This window comes from Tarenaya hassleriana, unplaced genomic scaffold (genome assembly GCF_000463585.1).
Source record: "Tarenaya hassleriana unplaced genomic scaffold, ASM46358v1 Cleome25, whole genome shotgun sequence".
In the NCBI taxonomy this organism is placed as follows: Eukaryota; Viridiplantae; Streptophyta; class Magnoliopsida; order Brassicales; family Cleomaceae; genus Tarenaya; species Tarenaya hassleriana.
This window is the reverse complement of record NW_010965775.1, coordinates 549,614-575,483: the sequence shown is the minus strand read 5'-3', so window position 1 is coordinate 575,483 and position 25,870 is coordinate 549,614. Positions and strand designations below refer to the sequence as shown.

The following is a 25,870-nucleotide window of genomic DNA, read 5'->3' as shown; positions in this document are numbered from 1 at the left end:
AAGAGTGTTTGCTTTGTTTAATTTTATTTTACGCCGAGCTTAAACCCCTTGTAAATTAAGATGCAATTTCTATCTATTATAAAATAATATTATGCTCGACCGCACTTTCATAACGGAACTCGTCAAGTTTACATAATAATTTTAAATATTATATTCCGTAATCATTTCGTGGAATTCTTTTGTTGTCGGCCAAATCATGAAATGAAACCAACCAGAATTCCGTCTTAGGTCTTACGCCAACATTAATGCATTTTAACAATAGTTCTATTTCCTTGAGCGACCAGCTTCTTTATTTGAATTTTATTATTGAATTTTGTTCCACTTATTTAATATTTTTTTTTTGTAGTTAATCAGTTTTCGTGTGTCGGTCCAAATGGTACAGCAAAGACATATTGCATGAGAAATTTCATATAACGGTCCTTCATTTCGTGTCATGAATTATTATCTCGGATCTGTATTGGACCGGTATTGAGGAGGTTTGGTAATCTCAAATCTGCACCGAATTGGCCGGTTACCGATCGCAGAAATGGGCCATGGTCTATGGGCCTTTTGATATGCACGTAAAAGCCCATAACGTGCATTTATTGGGCTGACAAATGGAGGCCCGTTTTCGTTAAACCCTACGGGTTGATTTTAGTGTGAATATATACTATATGGTATTTAAACACAATAATTAATAATATCGTTTATTATTTTTTTAGTTGGATTTTATTTCCCCCTTATTCTTTTGGAAAATCTGAAATTCGACGAGTTAGGGACTAATCAGTATATTAATTATTGGTGGGCCTGGTTATGATAAGTCTAGACAAAAGTTGAGTTAGGATTGGCATCTCAAAAAAAAAAAATCGTATTTGGATTTTAGGTTTACAAAAATTGTATATTTAAACTTTTAATATATTAATTTATGTTGATTTCGAACTTTTTTATAATTCAGTTTGGATTGAATTTTTATTGATAAATATTTATTTTTTAAGAATCCTTCGATTTTGTTTGATTTGCTCTCTTTTTTTATTCGATTTGATTTTTATTTGAAATTTTTTTTTAGAAAGATTTATATTAATTTATATTTTTTCGTTTGGATAACCAAACACCATTTATTCAAATTTACGATATTCAGTTAATACAAAATTAAAATGGAAAATACGCTACGTTTAACGTTATTTGCCATATTAATGGACTCTCACAAGTTTTTTTTTAAAAAAAAAATCCGGAAGTTCACCGGGTCTTTGGCCCAACTATATCTTCCAGAGAACCGGGGAAATCCATATGAATGTTCTTTCCCACGCTTAGTTTTGAACTCAGGTTGTATATTTTTTCACTACTAGACCATTCAAAATTGGGTGACTCTATTAATAGCCCCAAAAAAAAAAACAAATGTCACAAACAACACTACGATGCCTTTGGTTAAAAAGGTTTAAATGTCCGGAAAATGTGGAGGCGTTCTCCAAGTTTGGAATATTTTAGATACTGCTTGATTTATAAAATAAAAATATAGTAGAATGATATATTATTATTTCGGTAATCATACATGCATATATTGTTGATTGGTCAACCCCTTTTTTTTTTACGGATTTTTCGGAGTTTCTTTCTGTATTTTAGAGAGTTTTAAAGAGTGAAAAATAAAAAGATAAAAAGCGAAAAGGAGATCCTCAATTGGATAATTGCTTTACACATAAGCACCCAACTTTAAATCATGTTCAATAATCATAGAGCATCAAGTTTAATTTATCAATAAATCCCGTAACGAATTTGTGCATAAAGTATAAAAGTTTTTTTAGCTAAATTTGTAAATTGTTTTTATAGTGCGGTGCGGATGATGTCAGCACCGATATGGCTCCATGTGGGCCCCAATTGCCGCATGCTTTGGGATTCGTCAAACGGCTAAGTGGGCCCCCATCTTAAAATCTGAACCCTCGATCGTCTCCGGGTCCCATCTGAGATCATTCTTGACCGTCCGATATACACATGAAACGCCCCCGCTGTCTCGATCTCTGACTCTCCGTCTCCCGCTTGCTATTAGATCCTCTCTTGATGCGTTACTTTTTTTTTCATCTTTGTTTTTGTCTTCCTCTGATTGTGATTACGGAGTATTTCTCGATTCTCGACGGCGGAAGATTTTCTCGGGAGTTCTTGATTTCTGTGGCGGTGGCTGTAATCATATGCTGTGTTTGCTTGTACTCCACGCCGTTTCCTTTCTCCCCGCCTTCGGCTTTTGCTTTTTCTGTAACCGAGATCAACACCGGTGAGTTTGATCCGTGCAGCGTTGAAATGCTCGTGCTGGTACGTCTTTTTCCTCATCCGTTTCTTTTCCTGGAAAATCTGAGAGAGAAAATGTTGCTTGACGAGATGTGTGTTTTACGGTTCCTTTAATTGCTCTGTTTGTTCGGCTGATGAAATGGACATATCATTAGAAACGAGGAAAAAAAGTACTATAAATGGTTACTTTTTAGCGAATTTTTCGAGATTTTCGATGTTTTCTCAGTGACTTTCTCAGCTGCCAAACAGAGCCGTGCGTTGTGTTTGGGGTCAATTCTTGCATAGATCTCTTCGTTTCGTTGAAAGGAGCGGAATTGAAATGATACATTGTGGTTTTTGTCAACGAATTTCAGCTTGTTCTGATTCTATTCAATTCTGAGTCAATTACTCCCTTTGTTCAATTCCTTTTGAACTCTTGATAAACCCTAAATCCTCTCTTTCGAGGGACTAAACGAAATTTGAAAGGTTGCATTTTTTACTCCCCGATGTTTTAGCATTGTGAACTGGTAATGCATTGTCAATTCACTATGGATAAAGTTTCTTAAATCTTGCAGATTTGATGGCTTTAAGAACCGAGCTCAGAGGTGTTCTGAAACAGAGCCAAAGGGCTACAAAGATAGCGGATGGAAAGGAGGAGGAGAAAAGAAGAGACACAGACAATGAGATACCGTTGGCCGGATCGGATGTTTCAGGGCAAAGTCGCAAGGAATGCGTCACTGAAAGCTTCAAGCGAGATGATGAGCTGATCAAATACATGTCGAAGTTGCCAGACTATCTCCAACGTGAAGAGAGAAGAGGTAAGGCATTGAATATTGGAGTTCTGGATTGGGGAAGCTTAGAGAAATGGAAGCATGGCCAGAAATGCAATAATGCATCTTCCAGTGGTTCGGATACATCCGTGAAAACTGACAGAAATGTGTCAACTAGAAAGGTTGCCAAGGTCGGTGAACAGTCCGCAACTTGTTCTAATCTCAGTAATGATCACACTTGTCGGGTTTTAGAACGTTCTGTTCGCAGAATTCGATGCACTCAGGAACCTGTGTCAGTTTCAACGGATTCATTAAATAAGCAGCGAAAAGCAGGCTTCGGTCGTAAGCCCTCTGGCAGTGAAACACAATCGAGTCAGGATCTCGGTTCCAGTGTGTGTTTAGACATGGGAAACTCTGGCGCGTCAGTGAGCCTGAAAAGAGGGGAGGTAATTGATTCAGTTACTGATCAGCCTGTGAGGTCCAACAAGCTTAGTCTTGATTCAGTGGACAAACAGAGATTCAAGAACGATGGAACACGGAAATTCGCTGGTGGATCTCAAGAGGCAGAAGCTGGTTTTGCTCCCAGAAAACAGGAGAATCGGTTTGGCAATGTTCTTCTCGGATCCAGAACACACACCCGAAGTGCTCTTACAGGGGAGTTCCTGATGTCACAGGATGATAACTGGCAAGAAGCAAAGCTGGATGAATTCTCCTCTTACTTCGTCAACGGAAGTAAATACTCCACAGAACTAAGATGTCAAATTCCTTGTTCTCTCCCGCTGTCCCTTGATTTTGAGAAGGATTCCGAATCCATAATGGCGCCTCTTTGCGTTGATCTCTCATCGGATAAATGCACAAATGAGCTGTTTGGCAGAAAGCATTTGAAGACAGCATCAAAGATAACTGGTCAGGAGGAACCTGAGGAGGAACCCAAAAGAAGCAGACACCCTTCACCTGGTAAGCGGTTTAGTTTCAGCTTCAGTCGTCTCAGCAGGAGTTTCAGCTTCAAGGATGATTCAGCTATCCAACCTTTGAACTCTGATGATTCCGTTGAGTCTGATCCCGTGAGATTTGATGGTCCACCAATGCCGATGAATCCAGAAAAGACTAACATGCACACTGGAGTTCGAGCTAGCTCTCTGAGACGGCTGCTTGACCCCTTACTGAAGGCCAAAGGCTCTGAAAACGCAAAAGCAAGATCGTCTTCTTCCGTTCTAAAGTCTACAGACAACAATGTGCCACTTATAGATGAAAAGATGCAGAAGGATACGTCGGCAAGAACCACCCGAGCTTTTGTTCAGCTTACAGTCAGAAATGGGGTCCCTCTCTTTCAATTTGTGGTTGATGATAACAGCAGAAGTATCCTTGGAGCTATTATGAACAGCTCGGTTTCATGGAGCAAGGATGATTCCGTACGGTACTGCACGTTCTATTCCGTCGACGAAACGAAAAAGAAAAAGAGAGGGAGCTGGCTAATCCGTGGAAACAGAGAGAAACAACGGGGGTTTGTCTACAACATGGTTGGAGAAATGCGGCTGACCGAACAGAAATCAAGGAACCACTTGTGTCTTGTGAGGGAATCGGTTCTGTTCGAGTCAGACCAAGAGACAGAGAAAAGGAAATCAAGAAGGGAGGTAGCTGCGGTGGTGATGACAGAAGATGTGATTGGGACAGAAACGAGGATCATAATTCCGGTGGGGGTGCATGGTTTAGGGAACGAAGGAAGGCCTTCACCGCTGATAGAAAGGTGGAGGAGTAACGGGATATGCGACTGTGGAGGGTGGGATATCGGATGCGGACTCCGTCTCCTCCTCTCCAGCCAAAGAAGACTCTTCCGAGAAAGCTTCCAACTCCTTGATCAGGTGGGTACCCACCACCTTCAAGCCTTACATATATATATATATATACACACACACATGTTAACGTAGGGTCGTGTGTGTACATGAAAATGACAGAACAAGCTTGCGGGCTTCACGATGAAGCAGATGGAGGAGGAGGGAAGGTACAGGGTGGAGTACGATAGGATGTTGTTGACGCCATTACAAGCGTTTTTCATAAGCGTGACGGTTATAACATGCGAGAAAGAAGAAGAGCAGCGGCAGTGTGATGAGGAGTTGTCTGAACAGGAGAAGAACAAGAGGAGCTCTCTCTTCAATCCGCCACTCTCACCCGTTGGTAGAGTCTAATATCATCATCACACACCGTCTGTTGAAAAACTACGTACCACTCCCACTTGTATATACGAGCTATAAACCCACACTTTGTCCCCTACTACTACCGCTACTATCACGCGTTTTAGCAATAGGCACTTTATATATATATATATATATATACATACATTGGAAAATGGGCGTAATCTCTCGAGCCACATAGTTTTTGGTCCATTTTGGTAACAGAAGGATAAGAGGCCCAATTGGGATGAACCAAACCCAATTAGAAATACCAATTATGAAAACTAGACAAATTGTATTTAATTTCTACTATGTAATACGACGATTCTTCCTCTCAATTAATTTGTTCGTAATATACCGAGACAAATATTCACATTTCCGCTAACCTTTGAAAATTTTAGTAACGGACAAAGCATATAAAACATCAATTGGCATCTATTGTCGTCGGAGACAAACTTCTTCAAGATTCCTCCGGATCAATGAAAAGTGACATGTCAACCTATATATATATACATGAATCATTGAGATTATTTTTTATTATTTTATTTATATGACGATAGAAAGCACAAATGGAAGACAGAACTATATATGGAATCATTGCGATATATAAAAAAAAGGTACAAAAAAAAAATCAGACAAAATGTGCAAAAGACATACTGGCAAGTGACAACAACATCAACAAAGACGAGTGGTGTTAGAAGGAATTCGGTTTAATATTTGAGGTTGTTACGTTTAATTCGTGGATTGCTTCGAATTATTTTATATCATTTATCAAATAGATCGAATTATGATCTAATATGGCAGAGCATGCTACATTCCAAACAAAAATTCAATATTTTGTTGTATATTATTTTATGAGATAATAATAAGTATACCCAATAATTTATATATTACTTTAGATAATTAATATCTATATTTTAGTTTAGCCAAAATAAAACTTAACTATAATTAAAAAGTTAGATGAAAAATATATTAATAACTAAAACAAGGGATTGAATATTTTATTTGTTTTTGAAAGAAAAAAACATATTTGCTTGGAAAGAAAAGGAAAGATCCACGTAGACCGTGCCACCATAATAATTGCATAGAGATAGAACTCATAATAGAGAGCCACTTTGTAAATTCGATAAATACAATCTTAAATTTAAAGAAAAAAACTCTAAAAATTTCTGAACTTGTATTTTGGAGTAATATTAATTTTTAAACTTGTAGAGGTGTCTATTAATTTCCAAACTTGCAAAATTGAACACGTTAAAACTTGAACTTGTTAAACGGTTCCATATTCGTCTATAGCGTTATTTGGTCAAAAAAACGAGTTGACCGATCCGACGTGGCGCGTGACGTGGTGAGCCACGTCGGATCGGTCAACTCGTTTTTTGACCAAATAACGCTATAGACGAATATGGAACTGTTTAACAAATTTAGGATTTAACGTGTTCAATTTTATAAATTTGGGAATTAATAGACACCTCTACAAGTTTAGAAATTAATACTACTCCAAAATATAAGTTCACAAATTTTTAGGGTTTTTTTCCTAAATTTAAATTTACGCCGTGGAGGAGACTGCGTTGTCTTCTTATGTAAAGTGTTTGACCGGAAAACGCGTGGTATTACTAATTTGCTTTTAAAATTTTTTTGGTAAAGACAGACTTACTTTAGGGTTTATTATTATTATTATTATTATTATTTTTATTTTTTTCTCGACTGCTCGAGCTCCCACGTTCCTTCATGATGGCATGAGGGGGCTTAATACACTCGTGCATATGACTTTCTTGCCTCGAGAAACACGAATGATATTCTAAAATATATATATATATATATGGGCTGGTGGTATAATAAATGAACGGATCTGTTTGCTTCTATAATAATGGAGATCCATAATAATTTGTATATATCCTCTCCAAAAGAGAGAAATAATTGAGATGGTTAGCTGTTGAGGCATTTATATAACACTCACTCACTGATATAATTAAGAATATGATCATGTTAAATTAAGTGCGTGATGAGTGGGGGTTGATTATTCAATGTACAGATATATATAGTCAGCACTCATGCACATGAATTATTGAGATTATTATTTATTCATTTCTCTACAAGTGGATAGAAGAAAAGGGCAGACAAGTAGATTCGAATTATTGGGATAAGGCATAGAAAAATATAAAAATATTCCAATTGACTAATTTGTTGAATAAAAGATGCGCAAATTTTATTAAAAAGGACGAAGAAATGGTTGGTCTCAACAGCGTCACAGGCCACACTTAATCACAACCATAGAAACAAAGACAAGAGGCATTGCGAAAAATTCGACAGAACATTGTTTTTTAAAAACTCAGAGTTCTTGTTTGATGTTGGAGGGTGCGGTCTCTCTCTTGAGGAAATCTCTGTACCAAAGGCCGGAGACTTTAGGGGTGCGGGTCAGATTGTTCTTGTAGTCGATGTGGTACAGTCCGAATCTCACCCCGTACCCGTCCTGCCATTCGAAGTTGTCGTACAACGACCACGCGAAATATCCCGTCACGTTCACCTTGTAATCGCTGCAACCAATTAAAGAACATGCATCATGAATATATATATATGCTAATATGGAAAACTTTAGAAATATATATTGAAACCAGTTATTGACTCACCAAATGGCTTCTCTCAAACCTAGAAGATGCCTCTGGTGATAGTATTTTCTGTTGTAATCTGCTTGTGCAACTTTAGGGTTTTCATCATCTGCCCCGAGATTCTCACCGTACCCTAAACATTAATGAATTGATGTTAATAATGAATAACCATTGATACCCACGTACCAAAATCCAGCAGTATATACAAGATAATGGGGGCACCACAGCCTCTTATCTTATACGTACCATTCTCTGTGATAATGATTTCCGGGTTGTTGTATTTTTCCTTGATAAATTTCAAGAGTTCTTTCAGACCTTGCGAGTAGACCGCGAATTTACCAGTCTCAGGCTGAAATAATATAATATGACATTGATTAGTGCTTGATATATATATATATACACACACACAAGTATGTTCATATAGAAAGTAATTAATGAATGTATTGGTGGCATGGTACATACTTTGCTTCCAATCCTAAACCCATCCTTATTATTGGCTGAAACAGAAATTAGAGAACAAGTGAATAAGATAGTGTTAGTGTTCAAATAGCTCACAACTCGAACAAGAAGCAAGAAGAAAAAGGAGAGAGAAGAAAGAACTTACAAGCCCAACTGACGCGAGAATCTGAGTACCAACTGGGTTTTGTCGGATCATATGTCTGAGTGTCGATACCAAAGAAGGAGCTGTAGTAATTGAATCCAAGAAAATCGCACGAGTTCCTCAGTTTTTGCTTCTGTTCCTCCGTGAATTTGGGCAGCCGATGCCCGACGATATCCTTCATCGTCTGAGGATAGTCTCCAAATGTGGTAGGTTCTACATGCCAGCCGAAGATGAAGTCAAGGGCCCGATCGATTGCTGCAGAGTCTTGCCCGGCGTGAGGCTCGAACCAAGCCGGACTGTGAGCGATTCCGATCTTACCACCTTTGCACTGCAATTAACGGTCTCTCATTGATCAGACTACTTACATATGTAGAAGAAAACATTCCATTCCATGTTGAATCAATATGTGAATGGATATTTATTTATATAAAATAAACCTTCTCGCATTTCCTGAAAGCTTGGACAGCCTCTGCATGAGCCAAGAGAAGATTGTGACTGACGAGGTAGGCCTCGTACCCGGACCGTCCATCTTCGCATGATTCTTTGATGTATTTGGAGCATCTGAAGGGCGCTTTCTTCCCTTCATCGTAACCAGCTCGGCTGAAAACCCACGGCTCGTTGAAAGTGACCCAATGCTTGACTTTGTCTCCGTATTCGTTGAACACAAATTCTGCATATTCCGTGAAATCTTTCCTGCATATATACGAGTTTACGTACACTTTGAGTTTAGTCACATGATAACAATAGAAATTTGGTGGATTTCGAGGTTGAAAACTTACACGATGCGTTCGCTTAAAAAGCCGCCGTATTCGTCCTCTAAATCTTCAGGAGTGTCCCAATGGAAAACAGTCACTAGCGGTGTAATTCCTGAGCCATGGCATTTATTCGAATATATACTCGGGAAGTCAATATATATAACACCCATCTCTCTATTTAAGTGTATATGTATATATACGTTACCATTTTTAATGAGCTCGTCTATGAGATCGTGGTAGAACTTCACACCAACTTGGTTTACTCCTTTGGCCTTCCTCCCATCTGAAAATTATATATATATATGTCAAACAAAAATCAAAAAACTTTAATTTTTAAATATAATCAAATTATGTCGAGGCTGAGACCATGTGAACATCCTTAAAAGATGCAGAAACTTACGTGGAAATACTCGAGGCCATGAAATGGAGAGTCTCAACGCATCTGTGTTCATCTCTTTCATTATCTGGATATCTTCCTGCAACATTTTTTTTTGTTGTTGGATCAGGACAACCGTGAATCATTTCGATGAACCCAAAAACCTTTTTTTTTTTCCGAGAAAAGATCTCTTCCATTTAACAGAAAATACCTTGTAACGATGGTAGAAATCAGTGCCCTGAATGTCCGTGAAACCACCGCATTGAGCTGAAAAAGGAATGACAAACGACGATCAAATTCATTCCTCCGTGTGTGTGTGTGTGTGTGTATATATATGCAATACTTTTTTTTAGATGAACAAATTAAAAGACAGACCTGGGAATTTCCGACAGGAGGCATCCCACAAGCTCGGACCTCTGCAACCCTCGTTGGTGGCACCTTCAACCTAACCATGAACGATACAAATATTCCATAACATAAAAGATCCGAACCATACAAATAAAAGTGTGACACTCCCCACTAGATATTATACCCGAATCTATTATATTATAGTATAAATACGAGAACTTTGCACTCAAAAGTTTCATATTTTTTTAAAAAAAAACTTTACACTCAACAGTATATATATGTATATGTACCTGGAAAGCTGCGACGGCAGTGCCGAACATAAAGCCCTGAGGGAAATAGGCTCGGCTAAAGCTCGTGCCATCGGGGGGACTGGGGCACACCGGCCCATCGGCCGTGGCCTGAGGCCAGAGGATGGTTAGGACCAGAAGCAGCCCCAAGAGCGGAGGAAACTTCTCCATCAATCCCATTGATTAACTCTCTTTTTTTGTCTGAACCACTAATTGAATGGAGTGCTTGGGATGGATTGGTACATGGAAGTCAAACCCTTTATATAGATCGGCTTCACATTCAATCCCAATAAATCCCGTCATTTCTTTAATATACCATGCGAGTCTCGTTGCAATTTAAATATTCCATTTTAATGGGTTATATAGTTTCTATAATTATATGTGTTCCCATGGTTTCTTTTTCCCATCTTACCTTTTTTTTTTTATTGCAAATAATTTTCAACGAGCTAAGGGCAGTCCATATTTGCCCCCTAAACGATGTTGATGTGATGCTGAAAACAATGTTTTTTTTCAATTTCATTCATTACCAAAACCTTTGTCCCATGAATGGATGGATATTTTTAGTTCATTGTATTGTCATAATTGTAGAAATTGGAAAGCATATGTTTGAGTGTGACGTTCTTCTTAAATATTCCGCAATATTATAAATTTGCTGAGTTTTTGAAAAATTAAAACCCCCGTGATGAACTTCTTGAAAAACTAAAACCTTATGGGCCATATTCACCACACATTATAATCTTATGACTTTTAGAAAAGGTTAATTATTTATATATAAAAGAAATATAAGTTGAAATGTCAAAATAAAAAGTAAGGAATAATAATGTGAACGTATAAACAAGAAAATATTAGAATATAAACGTGGGAGAAAACGAGAGAAAAAACAACTGAACTTTTGGAACAAAAGAAAACAAGATATTAGTGAAGAAAAAAGAACATATTAATTAAAATTATTGCACGATTAAAAATATATATTCAATAATATAATTCTGCCGATAAAGGAATGTGAACATGTTAGTATAATTAAGTGTAGAACCGTCGATGGGGTGGCTAAGTGCGGATTATATAAACTGTGCAGATATTATTATATTATTATTGGAAAATGACGTTCACACCCTTAATTTCCCGTAGTTTTTTTTAAATAGCCATGAAAAGCATCGTTAAACCATCATTACGCTTTTAAAATTAGAAGATGATCGTGGATCTCAAATCCAGCCGAATCGTCAACACTCTTTTAATAATCTCTAATCGTACCTGCTCTTCATTTATAATAATGCTTAATTATATCAAGTATAATAATAATGATGATAATAATCTCAATAATTCGGATCCATGTCAATGACAAATTTTAATCATCTGCAATTGCCTGTTCTTCGTCACGATGTTGTTCCAACTCCGAGTTCGCATTTATGTTATTAGTCTTTGGGTTTTTTATTAGGATTTGTACTGACATAAGTATATTATTACAAAATAATATGATCATGTTAGCCTAATTAGTTTATAATAATCAAATATATCGGGATTTATTTGTACCTGCTCTTCATAGTCGTGGATCTGAATTATTGATATTTTGATTTTTTTTTTCATTACAAGTGGATAGAAAACATAAATGAAGAGCAGCCAAATTGAGATTATTAAAATTTAATAGTGTTGACAATTCGATTGGCATCGAGATCCACGCTCATCTTCCACGCGCATTTTTTATTCGTGTCATCTCGGTAGGTAGATAAATTTCGTGAAAATATAAATATAAATCATTAAAAATATTTTATACATTACTCTCGTCTAAAAAATATTTCAGGCATTTAATAATAAGTGTAAAAATATATTGAATTATTAAAATAATATAAAATAAATGAAATAATTTGATTTTCAATAAAAAAAAAATCATTGAATAATTTAAATCTTAAAATTAATTAAAAATATTTTTTAAATCAGAAAAAAAAACTTTTTTTCACAAATTTGATTTTGTAATTTAGCAATTTTATTTGTATTTAGGATCTCACTAAATTTCTTTCTTTCTATTTACAATATTTTTTCTTTTTTATAATTTTAATCCTATGTATCTTTTGATATAAAAAATAAATTTTAAAAATTTGAGAACCCAATAATATTTTTTCGTTAATAAAACTTAATTAAATTGATCTAAATTGAGTGATGCATAATTATTATATAAATATTTCAAAATAATAGAAAAAATCTTAGCAAAATATTTTAAAAATATATTATCTTTTTTATTTCAATATTTTTTTGATATCCTTTCAAAACCTCTATCAATAAAGGAATATACGATTCGGATATAACTTGAATGATATATATTAATTAGATAATATAAAAATAACTAGTAATATTTTTCCACGTGATACTCGGCATATCAGCTACTTTTTTTTGTTTTGTTTTACCTTACCTGTGAAAAAAAATTTAATGCGCAATTAATTAATATATAGAATAATCAATTAATAATAGCGTTCTTAACCGAATCTGGACATTGGTTATGATGTAAAGAATATTTAATGGAGATCTTTATGATTTGCGCGTAAAATATTACACGTGGCTAACCACAGGCGTAAAATAATTACATATGCACAAATATATTAATAATACCATGACGCTGTGCCACGATGGACCCACGGACGTGGAAGGTACTGCGTTTCATAAAATGTTCATCGACGATAAAAGCTGGAACAACGACTAGCTTTTTCATTTTTATTTTTTTTATCGAAATTTTTTCGTGATACTAATATAAATTACAACTTAATGTTCAAACCAATCACAAAAATGATTAATTTGATAAAACGATTAGAGATATTTATATTATTATCTGTGAAATACGATTAAACCTATTTAAGCTTAAAGTCAAACTAGTCAAAAAAAATATAAGTGAGTAAATCAATTGAGCTGCAAAAGAGAAGATCACTGAGGATTAGTCTAGATATGTTTAGATTTTATTTTAATTTTAATTTTAATTTTATATTAGACATTGACAGTTTACAAGATCCTAATATCATATCTTTAAAGTTCTAATGTTATACTAATATGAGTCATCAATAATAATTCCTAAGATTATTATATTCAAATCTGTTATACATCATTACAAAGTTAGTATGTTTTTTTAAAAACAAAAATACAGTGTTACCAGTTTTTGTCCCCTAACTTTTTCATTCTCTTATCATTTCACATATTCATATGATTTTCTTGTCACAATTTCATCACCATCGTTATGATCTGGACCGTCCGTCTCCCGATGAAAATCATTTGCAAACAGGTAAGATGGAAAAAGAAACCATTGGAAACAAAAAAATATAATTATTGAAATTTTGTATTGAATAAATAGAATGTTTAAAAGTGCATCCAGAATCGCATTGTATATCAAAGGGTTGGACCTCCATGTACGAATCCATCCAAATCACTCCTTTCAATTATTGGTATTTGGTTATGAATATTGAATAACCGTTTGATTCAATTACTAACCGAATAAAATCGGTTAATCACGTGGATATACTATTAATTGGTTCGATTCGGTTATTTCGGTTCGGGATTTTTTTTTAACTCTAACCCTAGTTTTTTAATCTCTACGGCCAAGTTGGGATTGCTTCTGCTCCTCGCCATCCTCTGTTCTCAGGCCAAGGCCGATGGGCCACTGTGCCCGAGCCCTCCCGATGGCACGAGCTTCAGCCGAGCCTATTTCCCTAAGGGCTTTATGTTCGGCACCGCCACTGCAGCTTTCCAGGTACATGCATATACATATACACACTTCATATTATACTAAAACGAAAACTATAATGGGTTTATTATTAGAGAATCGAGATGGCCGTTTGGGTTTCCGTTCAATTATTTCGGTTTTTAAAAAAGATATAATCACTCGGTTTTTTATATTGAATTCAGTTTGAATTAGTTTAATTTACATTCAATTTTTATTTCTAAAAATATTTTTTTCAAATAAATTATTCATTTTTTAGTTATGGGTTTCAGATTCAATATTTTCGATTTTAGAGAAATCATAATATTTGAGATTAAATTCTACATAATTATGTACTGCTAGAGTTCGGTGATGACCTTATTTAATACTCTCTCCGTTTCAAAATAATTGTTGTTTTAATTTATTTCACATTTTTTAAGAAAATAGAGAAAAAGTCATATATACTCTTATTTAATGATAAAAACAATGTTATCATTAATAATTTATTGAAATTTGATAGGGATAAAATTGAAAACTATTGTAAAAATATGTCTTGAAATGTAGAATGATAAATATCTTGAAACATAGAAAAGAACTTAAAAATACAAATATTTTGATATGGAGAGAGTATCAAGTTGGGTTTGCTCCATTTGATAGTCAGCGATCAACAAAACGCGTCAAAAATTAAAAAAAAAAGATATATAGGTGCAGTTATACCAAAAAAAAAGTTTCCCTTTTGAAACAATTTATGTTTTGTAAATGTTGTTTATATTAATACGTTTTTACCCATAACAAAAAAAAACGGTGACAGATCGATCACACATAATAGAAAATAAGTTGGATAAAATGGCGACCGTACTCGTTCATTATTAGGTTGAAGGTGCCACCACCGGCGGTTGCAGAGGTCCGAGCTTGTGGGACGCCGCCTGTCGGAAATTTCCAGGTCTTTCTCTTCTTCTGTTCATCTCCACACACACACACAAAAATTGTTATTGCTTATATATTATTATATACAAGGAAATTAAATTGACTTGATTCATCGCATTCAGCTAAATGTGGCGGATTCACCGTTATTAACGGCACTGATTTCTACTATCGTTACAAGGTATTTTATCTATCAAAATGGATCATATTTATTCCTGAAGGAAAAAAAAAATCACTGTTGTATTGCCATAAAAAAAATGCTGCAGGAAGATATCCGGATAATGAAAGAGATGAACACAGATGCATTGAGGCTCTCCATTTCGTGGCCTAGAGTATTTCCACGTAAGCTCGCATATGGTCTCGTTTCGACTTAAATTATGCATATTAATTAATAAATTAATGATGTATTTTTAAAAAAAAATAATTATTAGATGGGAGGAAGGCCAAAGGGGTAAACAAAGTTGGTGTGAAGTTCTACCACGATCTCATAGACGAGCTCATTAAAAATGGTAACGTATATACACATATATATACACTGATACACATATATATGTGCTTATATGCATTCGAATAAATGTCATGGCTCAGGAATTACACCGCTAGTGACTGTTTTCCATTGGGACACTCCCGAAGATTTAGAGGACGAATACGGCGGCTTTTTGAGCGAACGCATCGTGTAAGTTTTCTCTCTCCAAATCCACCAAATTTTTATTGTTATCATGTGGCTAATTAAACTCATGTGTACGTACACTCGTATATATATACAGGAAAGATTTCACGGAATATGCAGAGTTTGTGTTCAACGAATACGGAGACAGAGTCAAGCATTGGGTCACTTTCAACGAGCCGTGGGTTTTCAGCCGAGCTGGTTACGATGTGGGGAAGAAAGCGCCCTTCAGATGCTCCAAATACATCAATGAAGAATGCGAAGATGGACGGTCCGGGTACGAGGCCTACCTCGTCAGTCACAATCTGCTCTTGGCTCATGCAGAGGCCGTCCAAGCTTTCAGGAAATGCGAGAAGGTTTTTTTTTTTAAAAACGAACCATTGATATATATTATGATTCAATATAATATATATATGCATGGAGTGTTATCTTCTGTGTAATGTAATCAATGAGGTCATATTGCAGTGCAAAGGTGGTAAGATCGGAATCGCTCACAGTCCGGCTTGGTTCGAGCCTCATGCCGGGCAAGACGAGGCTTCCATTGATCGGGCGCTAGACTTTGTCTTCGGCTGGTCTCTCTCATATGCCTTAGACTAAACAATTTCTGGTACATAAATTCTTTCATTTCATGAAATGTGATTATGTCACATGCAGGCATGTAGAACCTACCACATTTGGAGACTATCCTCAGAGGATGAAGGATATCGTCGGGCATCGGTTACCCAAATTCACGGAGGAACAGAAGCAAAAACTGAGGAACTCGTGCGATTTTCTTGGATTCAATTACTACAGCTCCTTCTTTGGTATCGATACTCAGACATATGATCCGACAAAACCCAGTTGGTACTCAGATTCTCGCGTTAGTTGGGCTTGTAAGTTCCTTTATTTCATTTTTTTTTTGCGGTTTGATATGTGAGCTATTTGATGACTAAGACATATTTTATTTGTTTTTCTAATTTCTGTTTCAGCCAATAATAAGGACGGGTTTCGGATTGGGGGCCAAGTATTTTCCTCACATTGATTTGCCCACATACATAACATATATAATTTCTATGAATAATATTGTATGAAATAATCTCGAGTAATAATATCTCCTCTCCATATATATATATATATATTATTTCAGCCTGAGACTGGTAGATTCGCGGTCTGCTCGCAAGGTCTGAAACAACTCTTAAAATATATGAAGGAAAAATATAACAACCCGGAAATCATTATCACGGAGAACGGTACGTATAAGAGACTATACTATCTTATATATAATATATATATTGTATGTATCAATGGGTTTTCAATTAATTAATCTCGGGGCAGATGATGAAAACCCTAAAGTTGCACAAGCAGATTACAACAGAAAATACTATCACCAGAGGCATCTTCTAGGTTTGAGAGAAGCCATTTGGTGAGTCAATAACTGGTTTCAATATATATTTCTAAAGTTTTCCATATCAGCATATATATATATATATATATATATATATATATATGTATATGTATTCATGATGCATGTTCTTTAATTTGTTGCAGCGATTACAAGGTGAACGTGACGGGATATTTCGCGTGGTCGTTGTACGACAACTTCGAATGGCAGGACGGTTACGGGGTGAGATTCGGACTGTACCACATCGACTACAAGAACAATCTGACTCGCACCCCTAAAGTCTCCGGCCTTTGGTACAGAGATTTCCTCAAGAGAGAGACCGCACCTTCCAACATCAAACAAGAACTCTGAGTTGTTAAAAAACAATGTTCTGTCGAATTTTTCGCAATGCCTCTGTCTTTGTTCCCGTGGTTGAGCGTGAGACACACCATTCCTTCGTCCTTTTTAATAAAAGTTTCATCTTTTATTTAACAAAATAATTTATTCTTCCTAATAAAAGTTTCATTTTTTAAACAAATTAAGTTTTTTGGACGTGTTTTATGTTGAGACTAACAAAAAAAAAATCAAATAAAGAGAAAATCCAAGGTTATCCGACACATAATATCTGCGGAAAGAAAAGAAAAAAAAGATCACACACAAGCTGTGTTTTTTAAAACATGCAGTCTTAAATTAGATAATCACATCAATAAAAACGTAATATAGAAACAATCAGTTGAGATCGTAAACCCAGACGAAAGGCAGAAACACGGATCCGATCCAAAGCTGTCCGTCTTTCTCCAGAGCCTCGCTCACAAACTTCATGTTCCGTCCCTTGCTGTCCTCAAGAACCTCAAGAATGTCCCCGTTCTCGCCGAGTTTCACGATCGCCGCGTGAGGAAGCCCGCCTTCGAAGAGGTAAAGCATGAGCTCGAGCTTGAAGGTATTGATCACGAACTTCCCGATCCACGGATGGAGCAAAGCGAACCGGCCGAAAGGGCATGCCTTTGAGTGCAATGCGATCCAGAAATAATCGCCAGTGGGAGATCTCCTGATGTTGTCGCCGTAGCCAGGGATCTTGGCAAAGACGTCTCGTGTCCCGGCCTTCGGGCCCTTGAGCCAGTAGCGGTGGACGAGGAGGGCCGCCGGCTCGCATACTATCACGAACGATCCATCCTTGTTAAGGGAGACACCGTTTGGGAAGTGAAGGCCGTCGATCAGAACTTTGGCCTCTTTCGTCTTCTTGTCGTATCTTATCAGTCTTCCCGTCTTCTCACCGCTTAGAAACAGTTGTAGCACCGTCCTGCTCCATTCCAAGGATAACGTACGAGCTAATTAAACATTCTAACATTCCATACAAATATCGTTTTCACATTTCAAAGATTCGAATCGATGTCTACCTGATTTGGTACGTGTCACTGCTATCAGTGAAGTAAATGGCATCGTCTTCCTCGTCGATGTCCAAGTGGTTGGTGAATGTAAACTTTCGACCTTCGGCTTCGTCTACAACTTTCTCGGCCAATCCTCCCTCTGGACCGACCTTCATAATGCCGAAGTAGGCGTCGCAGATGTAGAGATCTCCCGATTTCTTCTCGAAGTGAAGTCCCAAAGGCCTCCCACAGATATGTTCTAATTCTGGCACATGCTTCGAACAATTCTCCCTTCATCAAGCAAAATCGAAAGTCTTGATTGATCGGACAACGTCTCTGTCGTCACCGACCATCTCATCCCTAACGGAATGGATCCCACTCGCGGTGGATCTGTTGGGCTCTGCAACGCTGATTCCACGAACGACAACTTCCAAAGGGTTCACGGTGAAGATCCGACGCAAGACGTCGTTCCGAGGATAGTCGATCCGGCCGGATATTGTTGGCAGACATTTGGAGAGCTCAACACACCGACAGTTCCTCCGATTGATTGCTTACAGATTGGAAAACCATCGAGGAACGGTGTTCAGTCCGATCATGATCTCTGTTGACCTGCAACGAGCAAGCAAACTGAGGGGAATTTAGAATGATCCATCCATTGTATATCTTTAGCGAATTTATATGATCCATACATACTGTTATTAGCGTTTATATCGATTCTCTGTTGTGTGAGAGTGTTTTGATATGCTTTTAGAGGGTAGAAATTTAGTGTAAGGCAGGCTTGTTCACTGTTTTGTAGTCTCCTCTCCTCTGAGAGAGAGAGAGAGAGAGAGAAGAACAGAACAACTTTCCTGGTTGCTTGATGAGCAGTATGTATATTGTTGTATCACTTATAGTTTGGATTGGTTATATATACATAGATAGATATATATATATAGTACCTCGAATATCTCCGAAACAAAACGTGTGCTACAATTTCATAAATCTCGTAAATTCTCTGCTCTCTGCAACTTATTAGCCTTGGAGTCCTTTTAAGGCTTCATGGGTAAAACAACAAAAAGAACAAATTCTTCAGTGTGGATCCATCAAAACAGAGACATAGAACAAAAAGGAAAAAAAAAGGGATTCAGACACATACACATATGTATGTACGTATATACATACAGCTTATGTCCAACAGATCTTCCTACTTATGCAATTACTTGGTGACAGCATTATACCTTTCGAATCTCCGACAAATGCAAATCAAGAAAATAAGCAACTTCTTTAATGTTTCAGGAGAAAGCTCGAAAAGCTTGGAAACGATGGAAGAATTTAAGCAAGAAGGACAAGAAAACCGATCTATCTAAGAGGTTTATATACGTTACTGTATCTAATTGTCAGCAATATGATCATATCCCTTATTCACCCTTTCATCAAACAGATCAAAATTTCAACTTTCTCACATGGGATCAAAAGAAACCAAGAAAACTCATCGAGTACGTAGGCATATATGATATCGGACTTTTGGCACTCGTTAACAAGATACAAATGGACGAGATTGAACACAAAACTTACCAACCGTTCTACTTAACTTTCCAAAGGGCTCTTAGCTTAGTGGCCGAAAAAACCGGTCCCTCTTCTAAGAGATCTTGGATTCTATATCAAAGTCCAAATATGATATTGTGTAGGCTGTTCAAATGGGTGGTTAAGCTTCCATGCCATTCTAAGTTGGTCCCCTTCTTCTTGTCCAAGTAATTGATTCAGCATTTCCATGCTCACCCTTTCAAGCAGATTCAGAGGCAAAGCAATAACTTACAGAATCTTCCATCTTCACTTCCCTCCCACATTACACAATCCCTCATTTACAGTTTACATAATCAATCAGTGTTTCATCCATGAAAATCTTTCAGAATGTGAAAGCGAGGAGTAAATACACACATCAGAGCCTTTTACGGGCATGGATTTGAAACCCATCGAAACCCAATGTTTTTTTAGTAAAAGTATTGTTAAAATTCCTTCACAATCTGCCAAAATTTATAAACTTTTTAAATGGATTTCAGATTCATGAAAACCCCCCTTCCCTAAATCATAAACCTTCAATCCCCCTATGACCATGTTCGAAGCTTCTACGATTTTAGGAGATTTCAAAACTTTAAAAGGTAAAAAATATATAATAAACAGAAAAAAAAAAATCCAACCTCTGCGACATTGGCATCCTCTTCTTCCACATTTCGAAACCCTAGGGCAAAACGTACGATCTTTGTCCCTTCTTCCTCTTCTCCAGAATCGCCGGTTTGATCGACTGTCCTCTGTTTTTCTATTGGGCTCTTTCTGAAAATTTTTCTTGGTCTTTGATCTGGGCTACTCTGGAGACATTTCAAAAGATCAGAGAATTGTTAGAAGACGAACTAAAGTTTGGGGGCTTCCATGCAAAGCCTGACAACAGCTGAAGTGAAAACGCGCGTTTGGAAACGCAACCGCTACGACCGGCCTTATCTTATCCCATCGTCACAAATTCACAATGATCCGACACAAACACAGGCGCCAATGATCTTCGACTTCGAACCCTCTGTCGTCGAAAAAATAATTATTATTTAAAAATTAACAATTAAACAAAAAAATGTCCTCTTCTTCCTCCATCGTCAAAGTCCATGCTTTGAAGTGTCTGATCATCATCATCATTCTATACTTCGCATTTCCATTCACCAATGGCGGATTCGAAGAAACTCGACGCAGCGACTCGACGAGTCTCTGTCGTCACCGACCATCTCATCCCTAACGGAATGGATCCCACTCGCGGTGGATCTGTTGGGCTCTGCAACGCTGATTCCACGAACGACAACTTCCAAAGGGTTCACGGTGAAGATCCGACGCAAGACGTCGTTCCGAGGATAGTCGATCCGGCCGGCGACGGGATTCGTCTGTTATGTGTTCGGGTAAATGTCTCAAAGAGAATTGTTTTTTAATCGAATTGCCTTTTTAGCTGATAATGCCATTTTTGGACAAACTCACACAGAAAGTTCCACAAGTTACTTCATTGATTACCCGATTTCAGGGGGCTACATACATACACGCCGATATAGATATAGTAGCAAAAGGGTTTAGGGTTTTCCAAAAATACAAACACAAGCCCCCGACACAAAACCACCCCATTTCCTTGCATCCCGTCAAGCATCAATACTCTTCATAACCAGAGATCTGATCAGCAATGGCGGCCACTGCATCCTTGGATTCCTTCAGAAGCTTGATACTGCTCTTAAGCTTCTCTCTCTTGCTTGTTACAGACGGAGTCTCCTCCAGCATCCTCAGTATCTCCCCATCCGCCATCTCTGCAACGATATCCTTCGGCAGCTCCTTTTCGACCAAGTTGATCACAGAGAATCGTAGATGAAGTGCTACATTGTCCACAATCCTTAGAAGGACTATCGTCCAGTAAGCTGTGATCCTCATCTTCAAAAAAAAAAAAAAAAAAAAAAAAAAAAAACAGGGTCCAGTTAAAATCTTGGTCTGGTTATACCTTCATCATCAGAGTTTCCGCGTTGGGTATGCTCTCGAACATATCTCCAGCAATGTGCTCGACTCCTACGACCAACCACCGACAAGACTTTATTATAATTTTTAATTAGGGTAAAGATTAATTGATGATGGAATAATAGATATATTTACCAGGGATCGCTGGTGCGGAATCGATGATGAAGGGCAGATCGAAGTTGAGCCCACGAATATTGGGGTAAGCCTTGATTACTTCTCCGACCAGAGTTCCGTTACCTCCTCCGACATCCAGCAGTTCCGTAACGCCGTCAAATCCCCGGTAAGTTTTCAGGACGACGGCGATGTAGAACTTGGAGTTGTTAGCCATGGACTCGTTGAAATTCTTCGTGAGCTCAGGCCGTTCCGAGAAGTACTCGTAAGGCGTCACGCCGAAAGCTCTCACGAACGGCACCGTGTTCTCCTCAAGAACCGCGTGCTTCATCTCGCAGAAGCTGTCGAACCCCGGGCTGAGCGCGTGGCCGAGGACGTTCGCGGCCCTCGATATCACCGACGACGATTTCTCCGACGAGACCAGGCACTGGAACTCGTCCGCCAGGCCATATGCAGGGGGGGAGGAGGAGGAGAAGGAGACGGTGAGGATACCGTAGGCGGCGAGGGTGCGGAGTATGCGGTCGAGGGAGGCGGAGGCGTTAGGGTTCCCGGTGGGGATCTGGGCGGCGATCTCGGCGGCGGTGAGGGGAGCTCCGGCGATGATGTCGAAGACGTTGAGCTCGATGGCGGCGCGTAAGGTGAGGTGGAAAGGGATCAGATTGTGTAGCTCTCTCGCCGAGAAGAACACTCCACCCTTTGGTGCCTCCATTTTTTTTTTTCCTCTCTGTCTATGTGTAGCGCAGAGTGCTTATCTGAGATTCGTATAAATACACGTTTCAATAATCAGAAGAAGTCTATATGATAACTAGATATTTTAAAAATTGTTTGATGCTTATAACTATTGTGATTTGTTATCTTGAATATACGAAGTCTTCTTCAATAATTCTTCGCTCCGACAAAATATTAGAAAGATATGTTCTCAGGTAATTGAGTACATTGAATGTAAGAATTATTGTAATTTCAGTTAATGTGAAAAATCAGAGTTGATGGGCCGTGTACAAAATATTCTAGCGTACCCAAATCTTTCGTCGCCAATACATTTATTCACCTTCACGTGATAACGAGGAAGATTCATGGATCTTTGATCAGCGTGTAAAACGAGCGCAGATTGTGGGTTTACGGGTTGTACCATCAGAAATTTTCTGAGTCGGACTCAAATATTTTGAGCCCAAAAATAACCGGGCCAAACAAACCAGTCCGTCACGAGCCGGACTTGTTTGTGGACCAAAAAAAAATATTTTTTTTAAAATTTTAAAATTTTTATATATTTTAAAATATTTTTATATATAAATTATGTTTTTATTATATATATTTAGTTTGTTTTTGTTTAAAATTTTATTTCTTGTATTATATTTTAAATATTTTTAAAATATTAAAATTAGTTTTAAATTTTTTTTATTTTTAAAATTTGTATATTTGGCTCGCGGGCCGGCTCGTTTAAAAATAGGCTAGACTGGACTGAATTAAAATTTTTTCCGATCGGAACGAGTCGAACCGAACCCATTCTACACCCTTATCTTTGAATGCCGATGGTTTCAAATCCGAATATACTCTCTCCATTTCACTTTAGGTTACGTTTTGGAACATTTTTTTTTGTTTACAAAATAAATAACGGCTTTGAGGTATTATATATAATTTTTAATATTTTTTCAATTTTATCCCTTATTAATAATTTTAAATATTTTGCATCACAATTCTCTATACAGTAAATAAAGATATTTTGGATAAAATGTTATTTTTAAAATCTGTATGTTTATGTTTTAAACATCAATTATTATGAAATGGAGTGAGTAATATTTTTTTTATTGTCATGTGTGGAGAGCTAAATTCATTACACGATCATTAATTATCCAATAAATTTAAATAAGTAATCATTTTATTTTGATAAAAATTCAAAACTTTAGAAAACAAAAAACAATTCATCAACTCTGCTAAGTTGCGAACAAACCCTTAATGTAATCACCCCAATACATATTTTATTCAATTATTTCTATCGTAGTTATATATGTATGCCTTAATTATTGGATTCCCAAAAGATATTCGTTGATTTAGTGCCAAAATGATGATGTATTTTGTTACGCGTCAAATAGTTATAAATTAATTTGGTTCCTGAAATGATTATTAATGATCCATGAACACGAGCATCGCATGGAGCGAGGGCGACCACCTACCGCTTCAATTATTTTCATCTCCATCGTAACGAGTGCATAATAATAATAATAATAATAATAATAATAATAATAATAATATAATTTTATAATGGGAAATCATAAGCGAAATTAAAATATCCAACTATCGCTAACTTTTTCTTCTTTTTTTTCGTTTATTATTATATAGCCCACGATTCCAGATCGCCGAAAACTGTACAGTAACAGCAGTGGCCATAATTTAAATTTATTAAATACACAAATTTTTATATTCGCACGGACAAAATTAATTGTCATATGATAAACAAAATTTACACTGTTAAATTAACATGTATATTTTTCAAATGTTTTGTTCACATTCAAACTTACGTCGAAGTTTTTATTTTTATTTTTATTTTTTTAACTGTGTCTTTTTTCTTCTTAAAACACATGCGCTATCCTTATAATGTAGACTCGGGAACACATATTTTGATGATATACAAAAGACAGGTTTAATAATGTATCATCCACCCGTTGTTAGAAAACTATATTTTATGGCATGCATATTATATTACAAAGTTCGCAACATAAAAAATCTTATAAAGTATATTAAACTTTCCATACGGATGTAAAATATATACTAATAAATTAATTATACTCATATAAAGGTACAACTTGATATTTTCTTCAGATTATTATAATTTAAATAAGTGGTACAGATATCGATGGGGAGAATCGATTAGATCCACCACGATGTTTTCTTTTCTTCCCCTAAATGTTTTTTCAATGCAGAGTAACCGTTGACTAAGTAAATGGAAATAAAATATTATTAGAAATGATAACTGTTGTAGGTATAGTATTTAAGAAAGAGTAATTATAATCATAATAAACTTAAATTTCATAATATAAATATTTAAAATGCAACAAAATACCTAAATAATTTATATACTCATGATGCATGCATAATAATTGAAGATTATATATATATTTTATATAAAAGACAAATCCAAATCGGGCGACAACGATGACTCTCCGCCCACCTGTTTCCTACTTTCTGTTAGTTTATTAATTACACGTAGATGCCTTTTTCGTTACAAATATTAAATAATATCGTTGTCGCCAACTTCATTACGAAATTAAATTATCATAGGACGCATGGTGAAATCATGTTTATATGAGTACGACCACTGAAATCATTGATTTTCTCGTATTCGTTAGCAAAACGATATAGTGTCAATTAAATATTACGCATTTTATTTTATTTTTGTCTACACTTATTTGTCATTGTTATTAGATTAGAATCTCAAGGATTAAGCATCGATCCGATGCAATTATATATATATATATATATATATATATATATATTATCACGTAATCATATTTCACGTTGTAATCATATATATATATATATATATATATATGTATTATCACGTAATCATATTTCACGTTGTAGTCAGCAAGTGAACATGATCATATATTGTCAATATTTGCTACCAATCAATAAATACTCAAATTAAAAATGCATGCATCTGAATATTCCTAAATAAATGCTGGCTTTGGGGTAAATAATTAATGTATACATTTACCAATCACCATCATTCTTGGTTTTTTCTTCACATTCAATGAAATTTTTTTCCGATGGCTTATCCATCTCATATACGTAAATGTAATATTCTTCCATAGAAATTGCGTGATGGAACAGATGGGTGCAATGAACGTGGCCTCAATCTGCTTGGTTTATAACCCAAAAATTAATATGGTTAGTTTTTCTCGTCGAATATTATTTTTTATCAAATCGAATTTGTGTTCTTATACAATGGGAATAGCCAGATGAATGGGTAATCGTGTTTTATTTTCTTCTGTAATCGCACAAATCAATTTTTCTTCTGTTTTTATTTATTTTGAACAAGTCTTGTAGGACCGACCGAGTGTTGTGACTCACCCAGTCAACTCGGCTTCAGATTTTCCACTCCCGTACGA

At 36.4% G+C, this 25,870-nt stretch overlaps 6 protein-coding genes across 7 annotated transcripts; 3 read left to right on the top strand and 3 right to left on the bottom strand.

Annotated features, from left to right (window-relative positions):
- Nucleotides 1-1,915: 1,915 nt before the first annotated feature.
- Nucleotides 1,916-5,466, top strand: LOC104816240. 2 transcript variants are annotated; one of them, XM_010544956.1, is made up of 3 exons: nucleotides 1,916-2,280; nucleotides 2,811-4,867; nucleotides 4,961-5,464. In XM_010544956.1, exons 2-3 carry the CDS (start codon nucleotides 2,816-2,818, stop codon nucleotides 5,189-5,191), a joined length of 2,283 nt encoding a protein of 760 aa, XP_010543258.1. In that variant the 5' UTR covers nucleotides 1,916-2,280; nucleotides 2,811-2,815; the 3' UTR covers nucleotides 5,192-5,464. The 2 variants fall into 2 exon arrangements, with proteins under 2 accessions (XP_010543258.1, XP_010543259.1); XM_010544957.1 differs by lacking the exon at nucleotides 1,916-2,280 and adding an exon at nucleotides 2,318-2,721 and having other exon boundaries at nucleotides 4,961-5,466.
- A 1,858-nt stretch (nucleotides 5,467-7,324) lies between these two features.
- LOC104816238 (beta-glucosidase 23-like) lies at nucleotides 7,325-10,395 on the bottom strand. Its single transcript, XM_010544955.2, has 12 exons — nucleotides 10,153-10,395; nucleotides 9,890-9,959; nucleotides 9,726-9,781; nucleotides 9,539-9,614; nucleotides 9,344-9,421; nucleotides 9,163-9,250; nucleotides 8,821-9,076; nucleotides 8,387-8,711; nucleotides 8,245-8,279; nucleotides 8,029-8,131; nucleotides 7,804-7,915; nucleotides 7,325-7,710 (listed from the first exon to the last, which is right to left on the bottom strand). The coding sequence occupies exons 1-12, from the start codon at nucleotides 10,327-10,329 to the stop codon at nucleotides 7,506-7,508; spliced, it is 1,581 nt and encodes a 526-aa protein (XP_010543257.1). The 5' UTR covers nucleotides 10,330-10,395; the 3' UTR covers nucleotides 7,325-7,505.
- Nucleotides 10,396-13,339: 2,944 nt separating this feature from the next.
- Nucleotides 13,340-16,488, top strand: LOC104816237 (beta-glucosidase 23-like). The gene is made up of 11 exons (XM_010544954.2): nucleotides 13,340-13,411; nucleotides 13,730-13,876; nucleotides 14,699-14,768; nucleotides 14,875-14,930; nucleotides 15,016-15,091; nucleotides 15,181-15,258; nucleotides 15,338-15,425; nucleotides 15,517-15,772; nucleotides 15,882-15,988; nucleotides 16,071-16,288; nucleotides 16,385-16,488. Exons 1-11 carry the CDS (start codon nucleotides 13,367-13,369, stop codon nucleotides 16,435-16,437), a joined length of 1,194 nt encoding a protein of 397 aa, XP_010543256.1. The 5' UTR covers nucleotides 13,340-13,366; the 3' UTR covers nucleotides 16,438-16,488.
- A 211-nt stretch (nucleotides 16,489-16,699) lies between these two features.
- On the top strand, nucleotides 16,700-17,148 carry LOC104816659 (beta-glucosidase 23-like). Its single transcript, XM_010545589.1, has 2 exons — nucleotides 16,700-16,818; nucleotides 16,944-17,148. Exons 1-2 carry the CDS (start codon nucleotides 16,700-16,702, stop codon nucleotides 17,146-17,148), a joined length of 324 nt encoding a protein of 107 aa, XP_010543891.1.
- Nucleotides 17,149-17,346: 198 nt separating this feature from the next.
- Nucleotides 17,347-21,572, bottom strand: LOC104816658 (protein STRICTOSIDINE SYNTHASE-LIKE 1-like). The gene is made up of 3 exons (XM_010545588.2): nucleotides 21,304-21,572; nucleotides 18,174-18,434; nucleotides 17,347-18,076 (listed from the first exon to the last, which is right to left on the bottom strand). The coding sequence occupies exons 1-3, from the start codon at nucleotides 21,570-21,572 to the stop codon at nucleotides 17,506-17,508; spliced, it is 1,101 nt and encodes a 366-aa protein (XP_010543890.1). The 3' UTR covers nucleotides 17,347-17,505.
- A 21-nt stretch (nucleotides 21,573-21,593) lies between these two features.
- LOC104816236 ((S)-scoulerine 9-O-methyltransferase-like) lies at nucleotides 21,594-22,542 on the bottom strand. The gene is made up of 2 exons (XM_010544953.2): nucleotides 21,789-22,542; nucleotides 21,594-21,704 (listed from the first exon to the last, which is right to left on the bottom strand). Exons 1-2 carry the CDS (start codon nucleotides 22,471-22,473, stop codon nucleotides 21,634-21,636), a joined length of 756 nt encoding a protein of 251 aa, XP_010543255.1. The 5' UTR covers nucleotides 22,474-22,542; the 3' UTR covers nucleotides 21,594-21,633.
- Nucleotides 22,543-25,870: the final 3,328 nt, after the last annotated feature.

Coding starts and splice junctions, on each gene's coding strand:
- LOC104816240 (XM_010544957.1), top strand. CDS start 2,816: ATGGCTTTAAGAACCGAGCTCAGAGGTGTTCTGAAACAGAGCCAAAGG. Junction 4,868..4,960: donor GCTTCCAACTCCTTGATCAG/GTGGGTACCCAC, acceptor TGAAAATGACAG/AACAAGCTTGCGGGCTTCAC.
- LOC104816238 (XM_010544955.2), bottom strand. CDS start 10,329: ATGGGATTGATGGAGAAGTTTCCTCCGCTCTTGGGGCTGCTTCTGGTC. Junction 9,615..9,725: donor ATTTCTACCATCGTTACAAG/GTATTTTCTGTT, acceptor AAAATGTTGCAG/GAAGATATCCAGATAATGAA. Junction 9,422..9,538: donor ATGGCCTCGAGTATTTCCAC/GTAAGTTTCTGC, acceptor TATAATTTTCAG/ATGGGAGGAAGGCCAAAGGA.
- LOC104816237 (XM_010544954.2), top strand. CDS start 13,367: ATGATCTGGACCGTCCGTCTCCCGATGAAAATCATTTGCAAACAG. Junction 13,412..13,729: donor TGAAAATCATTTGCAAACAG/GTAAGATGGAAA, acceptor TCTACGGCCAAG/TTGGGATTGCTTCTGCTCCT. Junction 15,773..15,881: donor CTTTCAGGAAATGCGAGAAG/GTTTTTTTTTTT, acceptor GTCATATTGCAG/TGCAAAGGTGGTAAGATCGG.
- LOC104816659 (XM_010545589.1), top strand. CDS start 16,700: ATGGGTTTTCAATTAATTAATCTCGGGGCAGATGATGAAAACCCTAAA. Junction 16,819..16,943: donor GGTTTGAGAGAAGCCATTTG/GTGAGTCAATAA, acceptor AATTTGTTGCAG/CGATTACAAGGTGAACGTGA.
- LOC104816658 (XM_010545588.2), bottom strand. CDS start 21,572: ATGAGGATCACAGCTTACTGGACGATAGTCCTTCTAAGGATTGTGGAC. Junction 18,435..21,303: donor CAGATCTCTGGTTATGAAGA/GTATTGATGCTT, acceptor TGCTTGATGAAG/GGAGAATTGTTCGAAGCATG. Junction 18,077..18,173: donor AGTGACACGTACCAAATCAG/GTAGACATCGAT, acceptor GGAATGGAGCAG/GACGGTGCTACAACTGTTTC.
- LOC104816236 (XM_010544953.2), bottom strand. CDS start 22,473: ATGGAGGCACCAAAGGGTGGAGTGTTCTTCTCGGCGAGAGAGCTACAC. Junction 21,705..21,788: donor TTCCGCACCAGCGATCCCTG/GTAAATATATCT, acceptor GGTTGGTCGTAG/GAGTCGAGCACATTGCTGGA.